Genomic DNA, 18615 nt, shown 5'->3' on the forward strand with positions numbered 1-18615 from the left:
ACGTGGCCCTTCCCCAAGTCCAACAGTACAAGATGGTAAAACCATAGTTCTCTCTGTTGACCACCAAATTTTAAGTACAGCTTCATGAGGGGCTTCAATTCAGAAACCTACTATCTTACTATCCTTGGAGAAAAAAATCTTGAGACTAGACACATTGAAGGAGAGAAAGATGCCTGACTACATGGAGAAGGGAAGGAATTCCTGAAGTCTGCTTTTTCTTTTTTTCTCGTTTAATTTCACATATGTTCTCATTATTTTGGGCTGGGAAAGAAAAGGGTCATGAATGTTTAGAACTGCTCTATGCCATTGTCTTTCAGACGGATTTGGCATCCAGATTCTAATTTTCTTTAAGTTGAGTATCTGAATCAGAATTAGAGATGGTCAACTGCTGCTGGGAGCTGTTTTCTGCCTTTTTCCAGCCTCCTGCTAGGAAAAAGGCAGAAAACAGAATGTACTTGACCTCCTAGGGCTCAGGTCCAAGAGCTCCCATCCAGGAACCTAAGGATTCTCCATGTAGATAATGTGTTTGGGGAGGGAGAAAGGGCACAGCAGTTTCCCAAGGGAATGGGATTGGCACAGGTCTGGGGCTGGTATTAGGAGGTGGGAGGTCGGCCGCACGTGCACAGGGAGGACTTGAGAAGACATTGTCCTCTCATCTATATCCTGGGATCCTGTGAAGGGCCTTTCCATAAAGACAGGGCCAGGGTTGGCTCCTTGGCCTCTAGTGGGCCTCTTTAATAGCAGATATAAACCCTACAAATTTATGAGCATCTGTAGACATTGTTGTCACTCTTCTTTACTCCTCTGTGTTTGAGACCCAGGGCAATTGCTTTTCATCATACATGATTCTGAGACAGGTTAGTAAGAAGCTAAGAAAATTCCTTGACAAGTGGAATGGGGAAACTGAGACAGATAATAAACTGCAAGGTCTTATTTTCCCCAACCAAGGATATTTAGGAGCAAATGGTACACTTTCCAGGCTGTGCCAGGGTTGACCTGCCTTGGTCCCAGTTCCTCTTTGGTGACGTTCTTTGATGAGAAACTGATCAGAAGAGGACCCTGACCCTATATGTTCATTTTAATGAATCAATATATTAAAGGACACACCTGGAAAGTGGATGAATATCCTATTGAAATCTTCCCCAAGACTTGCCCTAAAATTCCCACCTTTATAAAGCAGATAAAAGCCCTTACAAAAAAGGAACCACTGTGCGCTCTCCCTGGAACATGCCCACACCTCCATCCCTTCTTTCCTGAGGAGTGTATCTTTGCTTTGTTTCTCCTAAGCAATAAAGGTTCCCATGAGACTTGAAACCAGGAGAGCAGTGGGCGGCAGCAGCTCATCCCAGGCCAACCCACCCTGGACCTGCCTCCAAAGGGCCTCCTTTTGCCTCTGTAACTTGTCCTGAGTTCACACAGCCCAGATGGCTCAGTTCTTCTGCCTCTGTGCTTATCTTTCTAAAGGCCCTTGGCAGGCCCACCTAGGTTCAACTCTTCTTCCTATTTCCCAAGGGCCAAGGTGGCTTTACATAGGCTCACTCCTGTTACTGTGATCTTACCTCTTGTATCTTAAGCCCTTCCTTTGTTTCACTGTCCCTAGCTTTAATGAGCCTACCCTCAAAATCACCTGGACTCATGTTGTAAAATCTTTCCTGCACAGTTAAGAACCCACACATCCAGACTGTGTTGGGGCAGACCCACCTCAGCTCTGACCCATTTCCAGTGACAATTTTTATTGACCTCTTCACAGTCAAGGAATTTCCATTCTTGTATAGAACACTAGATTTTCTGGTCACTCTAAGACTTAATTAACTGGCCTGTGGGATTTCCTCACCCTTGGGTTTACTTTCCCTCCTATACTTCCTGGGAGTATAATCTCAACCTAATATCACTAATAATCTCAACCTGAAATATCACTTTTCCTTTTGAATACCTGAGTTTTCTCTGAAGCCACAGGATTCCAATCCAAGCTGGGCAGAGAGCTGGCAAGTGCTCTGCCCCTCTGACATGCAGCAGCGTCTGGAGGTGCTCGAGTAGAAAAGTGTGTTTGCTCCTCTCTGCTCTGGCAAGATCTAATTGCTTTTTCAATATATTTTCTACCAGTGTTTCCATTTTATTCTCACATGCCCGTGTCCAAAGGAACATGGTGCTATCAATTCCTGAGTCTTTGTCTTACAGTATAAATGAGGTTGTTTATCAGCTTTACCCACTCCCAGTTTAGGACTAAACTTTATTTCATCTGCTAATTTTGTCATCATTTCCCCATTTGCTTTCCAATTTAGGAAGCTTTCTGAGCTATTTTCTGTTTTCCCATTTTCTTCGGTGTTGGAGTCTTTTTAACAAGATTTTATCATTCTTTTAGTGAGCTTTCAAGAGAGGGCAGAGGTTAAATATCAATATTCTAATTTTAACCAAAAATCAAGACTTTAATATATAGGAGCAAAAATCCCCATTTGAAGGAGGGCAGAGTGGAGCAAAAATAGGGTCATTAAAGGCCCTCAAGGAGCCTAAAGAATCCACTTAGAGCCACAAACTATTCAGAGTTCCCTGGGAAGCTTTGAAACTTCAGTTCCCACACATTAGCCTAAGGGGTAGCCCAGAGGACGTCTCACCTCTGTTTGTTCAATCAAAGCACTCAAAATAAATCATTTAATCTCTATATAATCCAACCCCCCCACATTTTTTTTACCTGTAAGCAGTGCGAAAAAGAAGAGTGACCAAAGTTAGAAAATACATGTCTCCCCCCAAATTTAGTAATTATGCCTCAATCTGTACCGTTGACGTCTTTCCCTCAGTGATACCCACTGTCCACAAGTATACATACCTCTATCCTATTAACTGATATAGAAATGAGTATACTGACACTACGTTTTATTTTGGCAACCTCATTTAAATCATGTGACAGATTTTTCTTTTCATTATTTACTTTGATAAATCTAACAGATTCAGCAGCTAACCCCAATTAGAGATAGATAGGAAAGACAGAAAGCTTCCCATTGAAGGCCCCAAAGGATCTTCTGCCTTTTGCTTCTTCTGGTGTGTTTGGGAGCTCAGTCCAGAGCATCTGGGAGGAATTTGACAACTGAGTTTACCACAGTGCCACCTAGTCCAAGAACCAGGTTTTGAAGTGTATTTAGAATTAAATCTAATAGAATCGCCATTTTATTTTACTTGCCTACCTGGCATAAAGATAGCTAGTCACAGGGTCTGAAGTTGTTTGTTTGTTTTTTTCTTTTTTAATTCTCACCTAAGGATATGTTTATTGATTTTAGAGAGAGAGGAAGGGGGAGGGGAGGGAAAGAGTCATGGATGTGAGAGAGAAACATCAATCAGTTGCCTCCCATATATACCCCAACTGGGGATCAGATCTGCAACCTAGGTATGTGCCCTGACAGAAAATTGAAACCACAGCCTTTTGGTGTATGGGACGGTGCTCCAACCAACTGAACAACCCAACTAGGGCAGGATCTGAGGTTTTTTCAATCAACTAATAGAGAGATACCAGGTTATAGAGAAAATGGTAAGTCCTAACAGGAATAAAGAGGCCAGACTGATTCAACTACAATTTAAGTGAACAAATTTCCATTTTCTTCTATAAATGTATTCTGTAGATTGAAGAAACACTGCAAAATTGTATTTGCATTGCAATAGAAGGGAGATTAGTAAACATGCATGAATAGCCCAAGAAAAACAGTAAGGAGCACTGAACATCTCAGGAAAATTTTTGGTGTTTCTTATTGAACCTAACCAGAGACAGAGACTTATAAGTCACAATTAAATAAAATCTTTTCTCTACCAGTCTAGTTTCCTTATTCCTAATATCACCAGATTATCCTACGCGTACTGTGGAGGACAATGACCTAATACTTTGAAATTTCCAAGTACTTGACATACAGGTTTCTTGCCCCCAAAGCCAATTAAATGACATTGTAACATATATCATTTCTTTTATTTAGATCAAATGTAAGTGTAAAATTTTTAAATTACTTTTCATAAGGATCTTAAAGGGAAAGAGAAATAAAAGCCTTCAGCATGGGGACATTACTCCTTGACTGTCTTCTCCCTTTGGGGAAGACTCAAAAGTCTTCCCAGACAGACACCTCAGAGAGCACCAGCCAGCTGTGCACCGCCTCAGCCTTTCAACAGGATAGCAGAGTGGCAGTTCTAGGAGGTGTTTTGTTGTTGAAGTCTTATTGATATAATCAGAGATAACTTTCACCAGGAGCAACTGGCAAGTCACAGACTTGTAGCCTGTCATTCAGAATCTGAAACTGAAAACAAGACCTAATTTGCCTCTGCCATATTCTGGCAGTGTTTCTGCCAAATCTGACTACAGATTTTGGTAGGCCTTCAATCTGTCTGTACCAGCATATCCCAAACAGTCAGAAATTTCAGGTGGCATATATTGACACAGTATTTATTTTGAGAGTTAAGCAATTATTTTAATCGGTATTAGAAAAATACAACAAATTAAACTTGATTTCACTCAAGTGAAGTAAATGCGAATTGACAAAAAGAAAATTAGGTAAATAATTCAGATGGTGCTCAAGGGCAAAAATCACGAAACCTGGATAATTGAAGAATGGCTGGATTTATGCCAAGGAAATAAGGTCTGTAACTTTTGCTTTACTTCTGTCTACTGCACCCCAGTCTCAAATGCAAGGACTGGGCTTAAGGACTACCACGCAGCCCATGTTGGGGAAATTCACTATACAAAGTTCACACATAATATCAGCAGAAGGAATAACACTTTGGCAACTAATGGGGCAGTGAACAGGAGGAAATGTCCTGCTACACAGAGCTTTGTTCCTTAATGTGGTACGGATAGGAGAAATTTTATTTTTAAGATTTACTCAGTTTTAGAGAAAGGGGAAGGGAGGGAGGAAGAGAGGGAAAGAAACGTCAGTGAGATACATAGATCAGTTGCCTCTTGCACGTCCCCAGCTGGGGACCTGGCCCAAAACCCAGGCACAGTGTCCTGACTGGGAATTGAACCAGTGATCTTTCAGTTTGCAGGCCAGTGCTCAATCCAGTAAGCCACACCAGCCAGGGCTGAAATTTTATTTTTTAAATGTCATGTCCTCTATTGTTTTTAAAGTATTGCTCGTACAATTAAAAATAAGATAAAAATTTACAAGTAGAACTGCAATTTGTTTCACAGTTCAGACAGTTTAAAATAGCTCCTTGTTAAAAGTATCTTTATGAGTCATCACCATTTCAGTAAATAAATGAAGGTCCACAAGTCCAGGGAATACAAATGGTCATATATGCTGTAGGGACCATCAGGATGTGTCTTTTCTGGCTATGAATAGCAAGGAGTAATAACTCCCATAAAGAAATTAAAATAGAAAATCAACATTATAAATCACTGTAGGAAATATATAATATCCTTTCATTCTTCTAGTTATTCACCTGTTCATTCAAAAATATTTGAGTGCTTATTATGTGTGTAAAGAATTGCCACCAGCGATGGGAAAATCTTCTCATCAGTTAATGTGACCTAAGGATAAAAGCAAAAAAAAAAATCATTTTTCTGTTTTTGGATCAAAATTCACAACTTAGATGTTTATGTGGATCAGCTCTATTCTGTTCTAATAATTTCCTTACTGTGTCCCTCAGTCTTTCTTATTATCTTATTATTTTATACACTATTTAGGAAAATTGATCAGGCATTGTGGCAGGCAGAATAATGCCCCCCCACCCCCCACCCCCGCCAAAATGTCCACATTCCAATCCCCCAAACCTTTAAATAAACTATCTTACCGTGTCAAAGAGATTTTGCAGATGTGATTAAGTTCAAGATCTGGGGTGGAGAGATTATCTGGGCTGTCCAGGCCCCGCGTAACCAGGAAATCCTACTAAGAGGAAAGGAGGAGGGTCAGAGTGGGGAAAGATGTGACTGTAATGGAAGCAGGGTGATATAGCCAGGAGCCAGGGGACATGGGCAGCCTGTAGAAGCTGGGAAAACCAAGGAACAGACAAATTCTTCTCTAGAGCCTCCAGAAGCAACACGGCTCTACTGACCCCTTGATTTTAGTATTGCAAGACCCATTCGGGATTGACCTCCAGAACTGTAAGAGTTTTGTTTTGTTTGAAGCCATTAAGTATGTGGTCATTAGTTACAGCAACAATAAAAACTAATATAAGCACGAAAGCACTGGGTCATGTTGTGGGAGATTCAAAGATGAATAAAACACAATCCCTCCTCTCAAGATGCTTATAATTTCAAAGAGATGAAACCCATGTACTAAACTATCAGCTAGAACATAATGGCTATTGTAAGAAAGGTACAACAGAATGGCTATGGGAACCCAAGGAAAGAATTAACTTCGTTTTTAGGGTAATTAAGAAGGGCATAGCAAAAGACAGACTTCTGAGCTTATCCTAAGAAAATAAGCAAATTTTAAGAGATAAAAGGGGTGGAGAAAGTGGCATAACCTTTACAAATTGAATGACATAATACATTATTTTAAAATAAACTTATTGTTAGTTTTTTGATAACAGAACACTCCTATGATAAAAAAAATAGCCATGCCTTAACACACCTTTTAGATTTTGCAAGACAGGGTTAGATCTGCTTACCTGAAGAATGACATCATTAGTCTCCCAGAGCTGCCATGACAGCATATCACAGACTGGGTGCCTTAGACAGCAGATATCTATCTTCTCACAGTTCAAGAGGCTGGAAGTGTAAGATCGAGGTGTCTACAGGTTTGGTTTCTCCCAAGGTCTCTCTCCTATGCTTGCAGATAAATGCCTTCTTGCTGTGTTCTCACATGGCCTTTCCTCTGGGCTTGCACACCCCTAATGCTCTCTTACTCGTAAGGACACCGGTTCTATTGTATTAGAACCCTACCTTTATGACTTCATTTAACTTTAATTACCTCTTTAAAGGTCCGACCTCCAACCACAGTCATGCTCGGGTTAGAGCAACTATTCTCTTTATTTTTTAATTACACTTTTAATTTTTATTTTGAGATCCTTATAGATTCACATGCAGTTGTAAAATCATGCGTGTACTTTTTCCCCAGTTTCCCTTGATGGTAAGTAACATCTTGGAAAACTACAGTACATCACAACCTGGATATTGACAGTGGCACGGTCAAGATACGAACACTTCCATCACCACAAAGCTCTCTCGCGCGCCCCTTGTAGCCACCCTCACTTCTCCCTTGACCCTACCCCTCAACTCCTGGCAACCACTAACCTGTTCTCCATGACCAATTTTGTCTTTTCAAGAATGTTCGTATAAATGGAACCATACAGTATGTAACCTTTTGAAACTGGATTTTTTTTTTCACACAGCGTAATAGTCTAGTGATACATCCAGGTTGTGTGTGTATCACTAAGCAGACCCTTCCTTTTTATTTAGTATTCCATGGTATAGAGGTAGTACAGCTTAACCATTCACTCACTGAAAGACATCTGGGTTTTTTTCCCAGCTTTTGGCTATTGTGCATAAAGCTGCTATAACCATTCATGCACAAGTCTTTGTGTGAACATAAGTCTTCATTTCTCTGATAAATGCCCAGGGGTAAAGTTGCTACATCATATGGTATTTGCATGTTTAGTTTTTAAGAAACTGCCAAACTGTTTTCTAGCGTGGCTGTACCACTTTACATTCCCACGAGCAATGTATGAGTGATGTAGTTTTTCCTCATCCTTGCCAGGATTTGATGTTGTCAGTATTTTTTATTTTAGCCATTCTAATAGATGTATATAGTGATATCTCATTGTAGTTTTTATTTGCATTTCTCAAATGGCTAATGATATTAAACACCTTTTCATTTGTTTATTTGCCATCTGTATATCCTCTCATGTGAAATTTCTTTTCATGTATTCTGCTCATGCTCTAGTAGGATTGTTTGGTTTTTATGGAAGGAGAATATCTGTTTCTAGAGTGTAGCACACTAACTATTAGGAGTTAAGTGATGCTACGTCTGTGACTTTCAGAAAGTTCAGAAAAAAGTCATAGATAAGTATGAGAGAGAACAAATGTGGTCAACTGTTAACAGTTGGTAAGTGTGACAAACAGTGTTCATTGCTTTATTGCTGCAATTTTCTTTAAGTTTACAATATTTCAAAATAAAAAGGTGGCCCCACCTCAGATCAGATCTGCTGAATCTGGGTAGGAGGACAGAGTCCACATGTATCTGCATTTTAACTAGATTGTTCCACTGATTTTTATACACACCAGTCATAGATGTACTGAGTTGAAGTACAATAATGCATTTTCTATTTTCTTCTTTATAAGGAAAGAACTAGAATAATCTCTATATCTTGGTTGCACAGTAAAGTTTAATAAGCTTGGATTCATAGATTTAAACCCAATCCTTCCTTATACAGCTCAAGAGACCCTTCCATGTTTCTCAATTTTCTTCCTTTTCTTCAACTCTGTTATTATTTTCATGTAAATGGCTTTAGCAGTTATTGTAAAAATGTGGCAGTGAGCCTTGGTGGGTGTGGCTCAGTGGATTGAGCGCTGGCCTGTGAACCGAAAGGTCATCCTTTGGATACCCAGTCAGGCAGGACACATACCTGGGTTGTAGGCCAGGCTCCCAGTCAGGGGTGTGCAAGAGGCAATTGATTGATAAGTTTCTCTCAGACATCATGTTCCTCTCCCTCTCTTTTTCCCTCCCTTCCCCTCTCTAAAAGTAAATAAATAAAATCTTTTAAAAAATATGGCAGTGAATTTCATCCTCCAGTGAATGGATGTTGCCCACATTCAAGCACAATCTAGCCTCTAATTTCCTCTGGCAACTGAACAATAAAGAGGTTTCTATCCAGCTCAAGGTAATTCTTTTTAAACTCTTAAATTATAGATGGAGGGACAGCATGTATTATTATTGTGTTTACTAAATAATAAATGATATTAGTGAGTAATAAATGAGTTAAAGATCCAAAACACAACCTTAACATACTTTTCGTATCAATAGCTTATCAAGACACTGCTTTAAATGCACAGCTATCACAAAATCAACTGCTGGACTTACAATACTCCCTGAATGATGAGAATACATGGTATTTCCTATAGGAAGATGTCACTACGAACAGAAAGCATATTCTTTTAAGGTTTTGTTATTCCCTTTCTACCTTGTATGACAAATTTGTACTAATTCCTCGAGTTCCCTGGTGAACATTGGCTTACAATTGCTAGATGGATTTACAATTGTCAGCTGAGGCTACTGAAGAGCAAAGCTAAACTAGGTAGCTCACATGGGGAAAGATTCTGATTTTTAGCATCATTTGCAGTATAAATGGCCTCACATGCTCCAGGTTAGCAAAGAAGCATTTGCTGTTGACTTGGAGAAGTTTATCTAATTTTAGATCTCAAATAAATAGAAAAAATTTTCTCAACCATAAAAGTGTGCTTCTATACGGACATGCAAAACTTGTGTTTTACATCTTTAACTCATTTCTTACTTACTAATGGTATTTAGTAAGCACATGCAAATATGGTGAGCACAGCATTCTTTAAAATACATTGCAGGGGCCCTGAGTGGTGTGGCTCAATCGGTTGGACATCATCCCACAAAGCAAAAGGTTGCCAGTTTGATTCCTGGTCAGGGCACACACCTGGCTTGTGGGTTTGGCCTGTGAACGGGGTGCATACAAGAGGCAACTGATAGATGTTTCTCTCACATCAATGTTTCTGTCCCTCTCGTCCTCCCTCCCCTCACTCTAAAAATAAGATGTCTTTTAAAACAGAAAGAAATACATTGTAGGGTTGCAGGTAATGGGGGTCTGGATTTTGACTCTGGATTTTGACTTAATTTTGGATTATGGAGCTTTCTTACCTTAAAACCCCTCCAGCAATTATGACCTAAACCAGACTTCAGCCCTTGATTATTTCCTTTTAAGAGACTGGAAATTCTGCACAGCATGTAGCAGTAGCGCTAAACCTAAAGAAAATGCTCATCCTGACCAGTGTGGCTCAGATGGTTGGCCGTCGTTTCACAAAAGTGAACAGTCACCAGTTCGATTCCTGGTCGGGGCACATGCCTGGGTTGTGGGATCAGTCCCAGGTTGGGATGCATATGAGAGGCAGCTGATCCCTCCTTTTCCCTCTCTCTAAAAATAAATTTTAAAATCTTAAAAAAAATAAAAAAACAGTCAACAATTAGGTATTAATTGATCGATTTCATCCTAAAGACTCAAGTGTGCCTAAACAGTCACTTTTCCGATTTAGTATTTTCTCTAGTTTCTTAGATTCCCAAGAGATTTTTAGTAGATTTAAGATGTGACAGTAAGGTCCTCTGACTTCCATTCTCAGAAAATGTCTGACATTACCTCAAATCAGGATTTGAACATTACAGGTGGATGGATAGGAACATCACTAGATTAGAGCCAAGTCCACTTTTTTACCTCAGTATAGTTTTTGTCAGTTACTGGTACGATAATAATTTTCAAGTAAATAAATAAATGAGTTAAAATACATGTGATATTTAGAACCAAATATATCAAATATGATGTACAAATAAAGAAGATTAAGAATCAGTCTTTCCAATTCTCAGACTTTAGGTTGGGCTTCTGAATTAGTAAGAAAATATTTTCCTGAGTATTCGTGATATCTTGCAGCATGGGTAGGATTGTATTTTAAAGTTAAATGAGTAAATATCGATACATTGTGGGTTTTTTTGTTTGTTTTTACCAACAGGCCTGGGTTAGGGCTACAGTTGAAAACTTTTCAATCATGCAGTTTACTCAAACACTGGGTGTTGTGTTGCTCTCAATTTCAATAAATGAACATTCATTACATATAAGTAATTAAATACTCTGGTTTCTCTTCAGATCGTACAAATCTTTCGCCTTTTACATATAAGCAATTAAAACTTTTTCCCTTTTTCTTGTACTTTTAAAAGTATTTTTGTTTTGTTTTTTTTAAAGATTTTTAATTTTATTTTTAGAGAGATGGCAAGGGAGGGAGAAAGAGAGGGAGCGAAAGATCAATGTGGTCGCCTCTCACGCACCCCCAACTGGAGAACCTGGCCTGCAACCCAGGCATGTGCCCTGACTGGGAATCGAACCTGCGACCCTTTGGTTCACAGGCCAGCGCTCAAAACACTGAACCACATCAGCCAGGGCTAAAATGATTTTATTTATTTATTTTTAGAGAGAGAGGAAGGGAGGGCAACGTGGGAGAGAAACCTCCTTGAGCAAGAACTACATGAATCAGTTGCCTCTCAAACGCCCCCAAGTGGGGACCTGGCTTGCAACCTAGGCATGTGCCCTGACTGGGAATAGAACTGACGGACATTTCAGTTTGCATGCCAGCACCCAAACCACACCAGCCAGGGCTCTTTCTCTTTTTAAGTGACCAACATAGACCAGAATAAAAACCTGTCTAGTCCCAAAATAGCATGGGGCTGTATTTGTCAGAAGAATCCATTTAAATTCCTGCATTACACGGAAAATTACTCCTCCTTAACTATTATACGTTTGCAAAAGTTTGCAATGATTTTATCAGGCATTCCTAACACCTGTTAAAATTATTAGCAGTTTTTAAAGAGAGCTAAAGACCAGAGGCAGCATGGGAAGAATAGGGTTGGCTATTCCAGAGCCATTTGCAAGCACCACCACACGTTTTCTCTTGCCTGCTCAATGTAGGGTAAACTAGGTTTTCTGAACATGCGGAGTGGCCTGTAATTTTCACTAACAAGAGTTTCACACTTTTAAGGTCTGAAGGGTTGCTTCAACGCTCAAGCTAAAGGCCAGGCAACTCTTAATCGTCAAATTCAACAGTCTTTTCCCACCGCTATTTAATCGAGCGGAATAACCCGATCCCCCACCAGGGCACAACGTAGAGGTGGCTGCCTCTCTGACAACCAGCGCCCGCGGCTAACGGCGAGATCCGCCCACTTGCCCCAGGCACAGCCCGACCACCGGCAGCCCTGCTCCTCTGGCTTCCGCCTCTCCGTCCGGCCCGAATCCCCCGGCTGCCTCTGCTTCAGGGACGCGGAAACCCCGTAGGAGAGGGGAGGGAGGAGAACACGGCTTGGCTACCGCTTGCTGCAATATTCTTCCGCCGCCGCGCAAAGAATCCCAAACTCCCCTCAGCGTCCTGGGATTTCCAGCGACCCTGTAGTATCTTGAAATAACCAGCTTGGGTTTTCCCACCGACTTGCTTACGACAGTTTCCGAGGTAAGGGCCCCAGGATCACAATTTTGTGGCTAACCGAAAGAGCACAAGAAAATTCCTCCGCAGAAAACGGGTTCCGGCCGCGAGCCTATAAAAAACGGGTGGCGCGGTCCCGCTGTCTTTTCAGTCGGGCGCTGAGTGGTTTTCCGGAACATGTCTGGTGGCTCCGCGGATTATAACAGGTATGGTGCTTTTTTTTTTTTTCCTTCTTAGTGCTCATTTGTGGTGAAGGTCCTGTGGAGCCATTGGAGGTTGTAGGAGCTGGCATGGAGGCAGGGAACTCTGAGTTCATAGGCGTTTCCTCCGAGAACGGTACTCTTGTGTCCTTCTAGAAGCCTCCATGATGGGTAGGGCCCCGGGCGGCGGGGAGACAAGACAAGGGTACGAAAATGAAGTGGTGTGCTGTTTTCTCCCGAAGATGTTTTTAAGTCTCGGCCGTGTCCCATTCCCAGCCACATGGAGCTAACATTTAGTTAAAGCAGTGGCGCAGTCCGCATTCGGTGTAGTGTAACCAGGCCCGAAGCTGCATTTGCGGCCAACGGCGCGAGTTGGAGTGATAATCTTTAGGTGGGTTGGGGGAGGGTGACAGCGGCGCCTACTCGCCACGGCTGCGAGGTGCCCTGGGACCTGCCCGGCCGCGGGGCCTCGGTGAACCGTTGGCATAGCCCTCGCCGGGCCTCTGCCCGCGTCAATCACCCAGCTTGCGCATTGTAAGGGGCGGAGCTCGGCGTGTGGAGCTCTCGCGAGAGGGCCAGCCGACGCGACGGGAGCGCCGGGTTTGGGGGAAGGGTCGGCGGCCGAGGTGCACACCGAGTTCTCAACCTTTTGGTAGGCGCACGGTACGTACATTGTGAGCTCTGCTCCACCATTTTGCTTTTCTCTTTTAGTAGGAAGCGTACACGTGCTGGGGAGGGTAACCCGACGTGACGGGTTGTAAAGGGCCATCCTAAGGGTCTGAGGCTTGGGGAAGGGATGATCTCTTAACTGCAGTCTTCCTGTCTGCAGAGAACATGGCGGCCCAGAGGGAATGGAGCCCGATGGTGTCATCGAGGTAAGAAATGGGTGTGGATTTTGAAACTCGGGAGAGGTGAGTTTGTACATCCTATTTATTACTTTTTTTTTTTTTTTTTTAACTTATAGAGCAACTGGAATGAGATTGTTGATAACTTTGACGATATGAATTTAAAGGAGTCTCTTCTTCGGGGCATCTATGCTTACGGTTTTGAGAAGCCTTCAGCTATTCAGCAGAGAGCTATTATTCCTTGTATTAAAGGTAAAAGAACTCGTTGACACTTTTTAAAAAGTGAAATTACTGTGTTTACATAGACCTGGACCATAAAAGGGAAATGACTTATGGGGGACTAGTACCTACTTGTATTCCTTAAAGTGAAATGATGGCAATCATCTTTCGGGACTGACCTGAAATGAAGAGAATACTCATTGCTGATCACTTGATTATTTGGGCATAATTCATGTTCCAAATGGAACACATAGTGTAAACTAGAAGTGGCGGTTTGGTGTGGGATCAGTAAATATGTATCCTACTTTTTTTAGGGTATGATGTGATTGCTCAAGCTCAGTCAGGTACTGGCAAGACAGCCACATTTGCTATTTCCATCCTGCAACAGTTGGAGATTGAGTTCAAGGAGACCCAAGCACTAGTATTGGCCCCCACCAGAGAACTGGCACAACAGGTATTGATAGTGTAGTTCAAAAAAAAAAAAAAAAAAAAATGCTTGCGTGTTGCATAGGTTGCAGGTTTCACAACAGAAGAATTTAAAACAGTATAAATTGGTCCTGTTAGAGCCCTCCTATTGACTGTCCATGCATGCAGGGAGTTTTTGTTTAAAGTTAAATAGGACCTGGGCGTGCAAGTTAGGTTTGCAGAGTTACGGAGAAACCGAAGCTTTCTGTTCAGGGTGGACTAGATTAGATCCAGTCTCATTTTGAAGTTTGCAGTTGTGCAACATAAAAACTGCAGTGATGTGTTACCATTAGTTTGTGATGCATCTGTTGCATGATAATACTTTCAAAGGTCACTGCTCATACAGGCTTTGACGTACACATTGCTGATAAAACTATAGGCTTTATTGAGGTCAAGATTATATGTCATTGCCCTGTGGGGAAAATTATAAAGTATCAACAGTTTGTGTTAGCTGTAATTGCAGTGCTTGATCCCACTCTATCTTCTACACAATGAAGAATAAAGGATATATTTTTAGTTCTTAAATTCTAGTTGGTACCTGGGACACTAGGATCCCATGTTTGACAGGGCACAAGAAGACATTTTAAAGGGAATTTTATCTTGAAGTAGTGAGTCTGCATTTTAAGCTTGGAAGTATTTAAGTGCTGTGCATGCATAAAAGCTGTTTGCAGACCAGATATTTGCCATTGTGCTTTGGAAGTTTAGTCACAGCCTGTAATTCTGTTGAATAATGATTGAAGCTATTGTCTTTTAGATCCAAAAGGTAATTCTGGCACTTGGAGACTACATGGGAGCCACTTGTCATGCCTGCATTGGTGGAACCAATGTTCGCAATGAAATGCAAAAACTGCAGGCTGAAGCACCACATATTGTTGTTGGTACACCAGGGAGAGTGTTTGATATGTTAAACAGAAGGTATCTTTGTAAGTATTGATGTCAGTTGAGTACAATTTACTATTATAAATAAAAAAATAGTATTTCTGAGAATCCAGAGATGATAGTATGACTTATTTCTTAACAGCTCCAAAATGGATCAAAATGTTTGTTTTGGATGAAGCAGATGAAATGCTGAGCCGGGGATTTAAGGATCAAATCTATGAGATTTTCCAAAAATTAAATACAAGTATTCAGGTGAGGTTTGTTTCACCCCATCTTACAGCTAGAGATTAGGTTTAATGCAGGTACTGTTACAATACAACTGAAGTGTTTTATTGTCGTTCCCCCTGCTTAAAACAATTGATGCATAACTATCTCTGTCTAGCACAACCCCACAGCAAGACAGAGACGCTTGGTCTCAAACATTTGTTCTTTGTTTTTTAGTATGGTGAAAGTTGTGCTAATTGTTTATATGACAATATCTTTTTTAAAGGTCGTGTTGCTTTCTGCTACGATGCCAACTGATGTGTTGGAAGTGACCAAAAAATTCATGAGAGATCCAATTCGAATTCTGGTGAAAAAGGAAGAATTGACCCTTGAAGGAATTAAACAGTTTTATATTAATGTTGAAAGAGAGGTAATTTGTCTGATTACGAAACATAAAAAATGTAGCCAGCTTTTTAACCTTCTTGTATAAGCACTGTGCTAAAATTGCAGAAACTAGGATTACATCTTGGTTTTTGAAATAATGCTAGCAGAGTACACACAAGAAGAAAAATAACTGCACTAGATTGTAAAGACTGGGGTGGACCTCTTTCTTAATGTCCAGTGTCCTTTGTCTTAAGATTTGGTGCAACATGTCTTTAGACTAGCCTAACTGAATTTCTGATGATTGTAAGTTGAAACTAAATTGTTTAATGACTTAGCTTTCTTTTTGAAATACTGTAGGAATGGAAGTTGGATACACTTTGTGATTTGTATGAGACACTGACAATTACACAGGCTGTCATTTTTCTCAACACAAGACGCAAGGTGGACTGGCTCACTGAGAAAATGCATGCCAGGGACTTCACAGTTTCTGCTCTGGTAAGAGGTGTTCTAATCTAGTTATGGTAACTTAACAGTGTTATTTCATCATAGCAGGATTCAAACTACAATATAGCTGTTAAGTGCTGTGTTGTCGTTCCCCCTGCTCAAAATAAAGTTGTTTCTTCACTATACCTGTCTGCTATACTCCTTGTAGCAGCCAGGGACGCTTGGTCTCATACATATCATTAAAATTAAAACGTGATTTGACTGGTGGTTCTTGAATTAAGGTCTGTTAATTTGCAGCATGGTGACATGGACCAGAAGGAAAGAGATGTCATCATGAGAGAATTCCGATCAGGGTCAAGCCGTGTTCTGATCACTACTGACTTGTTGGTAAGTAAGTCTTCCTGTTCTTTGTAATCTACCAAAAGTGTTTTTTAGGGGAAGGTTTTTTTTAATAACCTTTACCAACTTGGGCTATTTGGGAGAATAAATGAAGACCACACTCCACAGTGGGCTGTATTGCTAAACATATAGTTCACTACTATTTTGTGGCCTACATTACATAGGTGTCTAGTTTTTTTTTAATTAGAATTTGATCACACCGTTGTATTTCAGGCTCGTGGGATTGATGTGCAACAAGTGTCATTGGTTATAAACTATGATCTACCTACCAATCGTGAAAACTACATTCACAGGTGAGTAGATGGCACCTTGATTGTTAGTGTATTGGGAAGATGAATTCATGCATTGCTTTTCTACTGACTGATTTGTTGGAAAGGTAATGTCAAATCAGGAAATTGGTTAATACAGTAATTTGATAAGATGTAATTAAAATTGTACTTGGGAAGATTGGTCATGCACAGTGGGAAAACAGTTTTGTAAACATTGCCCAAATTGTGGGCTTTCACACATGTATGAGTTAGTGTTTTTGATCTGTTGGTGTTAGTTTATTTTTGAGCTTTATTTTTAGTGATGCTCGTGTGTCCATGTGCTTTCTTGGTGATTACTTTGTAGTTGGGATTTTCTTGGTGTCATCTGGTAGCATTTTGAGCAGTCCCTGGTTTAGTTTTAGTGGCTTTATCCCTAAATAAATTGAATTGTACTTTGTTATATGATGTAAAAAAAGACTTTTTAAAAAATACAGGAGTCGATAGCAGCAGTTGATGACGAGATGGCACTCAGAAACGGCGTTGACGTAATTTAGGACGTGGAATCATAAGCGAAACAGCACACTGTTTGAATAAAGAGTCGGTATTTATATTTTTCTTTTGTCATGATTATTTGATATTTTAAGTTGTTCCAGCCAAGGCATTTTTGTATATTAGCCTGTTAGGTGGTTTGTATTGTCTGGTTTCTATCAGGAAGGTGGAAAGTAGTTTCGGAGGTAAACACGTTTGAGTAATTTGAGTTACAACGTGTGAAACTGAGCAAAAAAGCAGTGATGAGTTTGGGTTACCATACCAAATACTTGTTTTCCCACTGGAAAAAGTTGTTTAGGTTAAACAGTAGTTAACCTTGCAGCATTTGTATTTACAGTTTACAGTTCCAGAAGTGCGTCGATATGGATTACATAACTGTTCTTTTTGTTTTATCCCTGGTGTGTTTACATCTGTCCCAGGCTGACTTCTGCTCTTGGCTGGCCCACTTTGGTATGGGCTTTTTAATTACACTACCCCAAACACAATACTGTCATCTGCTTTAAACATAGTAATGCTCAAGACACCTGATAAAATCTCATTTTGCAGCCAGACAAGCCTTGAATCCTTTTGGCACTAACTGCAAAGGAAAATTTCTTTTCTCTAGATAATGATTAGCAGATAGTGCTCCAATTAGAAGCACGAACTGTAACCTTGATAAGTAAACAGCAGCTGATGGTTAACAAGTGGATCATCATGTTCAGTAGTTCAAGCATTGTTAGAAGTAACATTCTAATTGCTGGTTTCTTTTCTTACACAGAATTGGCAGAGGGGGTCGATTTGGGAGGAAAGGTGTGGCTATAAACTTTGTTACTGAAGAAGACAAGAGGATTCTTCGTGACATTGAGACTTTCTACAATACTACAGTGGAGGAAATGCCAATGAATGTGGCTGACCTTATTTAATTCCTGAGATGAGATAGTTTTGAATGCAGTGCTCGCTGTTGCTGAATAGGCGATCACAACGTGCATTGTGCTTCTTTCTTTGGGAATATTTGAATCTTGTCTCAATGCTCATAACGGATCAGAAATACAGATTTTGATAGCAAAGCGACTTAAGTCGTGAGCTCTTGTGAGGAAAGTCATTGGCTTTATCCTCTTTAGAGTTAGACTGTTGGGGTTGGGTATAAAAGATGGGGTCTGTAAAATCTTTCTTTCTTAGAAATTTATTTCCTAGTTCTGTAGAAATGGTTGTATTAGATGTTCTCTATCATTTAATAATATACTTGTGGACTAAAAGATATAAGTGCTGTATAAAATCAGCCAATTATGTTAAACTAGCTTATCTGCCTTTACTGTATTTTGTCATTAGCCTGAATAGAAGGCCTTTAAAATTGATTTTTTTTTTTTAAGAAAGCATTTGAATGCATTTTGTTGGTATTTATTCAATAAAGTATTTAATTAGTGCTAAGTGTGAACTGGACCCTGTTGCTAAGCCCCAGCAAGCAATCATATCCTAGATAGGGTTAAACCCCCAGTAAAATTGCCATATTGCACATGTCTTAATGAAGTTTGAATGTTAAATAAATTGTATATTCACTTTAAAGGTGCTTTGGTCATTTCTTTTTTAAAGATTTTATTTAGAGAGGGAAACTGTGTGGTTGCCTGTCATATGCCCCCAACTGGGGACCTGGCCCACAACCCAGGCATATGCCCTGACTGAGAATC

General features: G+C 40.3%; 2 protein-coding genes and 5 non-coding genes across 8 annotated transcripts; 6 read left to right on the forward strand and 1 right to left on the reverse strand.

Moving 5' to 3' along the window:
• Positions 1-337: 337 nt before the first annotated feature.
• MSANTD5 (Myb/SANT DNA binding domain containing 5) lies at positions 338-2009 on the reverse strand. The gene is given in 6 exon segments (XM_045199638.2): positions 338-426; positions 619-744; positions 747-788; positions 791-829; positions 1749-1829; positions 1934-2009. Coding segments are annotated over 6 exon segments (453 nt in total).
• A 10156-nt stretch (positions 2010-12165) lies between these two features.
• Positions 12166-18493, forward strand: EIF4A2 (eukaryotic translation initiation factor 4A2). Of its 2 annotated transcripts, none has more exons than XM_024564527.4 (11): positions 12166-12321; positions 13145-13190; positions 13280-13412; positions 13694-13833; positions 14599-14767; positions 14866-14975; positions 15214-15357; positions 15669-15806; positions 16053-16142; positions 16368-16447; positions 17709-18493. In XM_024564527.4, the coding sequence occupies exons 1-11, from the start codon at positions 12293-12295 to the stop codon at positions 17851-17853; spliced, it is 1224 nt and encodes a 407-aa protein (XP_024420295.2). In that variant the 5' UTR covers positions 12166-12292; the 3' UTR covers positions 17854-18493. The 2 variants fall into 2 exon arrangements, with proteins under 2 accessions (XP_024420295.2, XP_053774176.1); XM_053918201.2 differs by lacking the exon at positions 17709-18493 and adding an exon at positions 16897-17668.
• Positions 13524-13592, forward strand: LOC112309606 (small nucleolar RNA SNORD2). Its single transcript, XR_002975280.1, has one exon. It is a non-coding gene; the product is annotated as a small nucleolar RNA SNORD2 (small nucleolar RNA).
• On the forward strand, positions 15020-15146 carry LOC112309826 (small nucleolar RNA SNORA63). The gene has a single exon (XR_002975310.1). It is a non-coding gene; the product is annotated as a small nucleolar RNA SNORA63 (small nucleolar RNA).
• On the forward strand, positions 15404-15581 carry LOC112309583 (small nucleolar RNA SNORA81). Its single transcript, XR_002975276.1, has one exon. It is a non-coding gene; the product is annotated as a small nucleolar RNA SNORA81 (small nucleolar RNA).
• LOC112309819 (small nucleolar RNA SNORA63) lies at positions 15858-15990 on the forward strand. The gene has a single exon (XR_002975309.2). It is a non-coding gene; the product is annotated as a small nucleolar RNA SNORA63 (small nucleolar RNA).
• Positions 16171-16312, forward strand: LOC112309859 (small nucleolar RNA SNORA4). Its single transcript, XR_002975315.2, has one exon. It is a non-coding gene; the product is annotated as a small nucleolar RNA SNORA4 (small nucleolar RNA).
• Positions 18494-18615: the final 122 nt, after the last annotated feature.

The sequence above is a fragment of the Desmodus rotundus genome, chromosome 2 (genome assembly GCF_022682495.2).
Source record: "Desmodus rotundus isolate HL8 chromosome 2, HLdesRot8A.1, whole genome shotgun sequence".
NCBI lineage: Eukaryota > Metazoa > Chordata > Mammalia > Chiroptera > Phyllostomidae > Desmodus > Desmodus rotundus.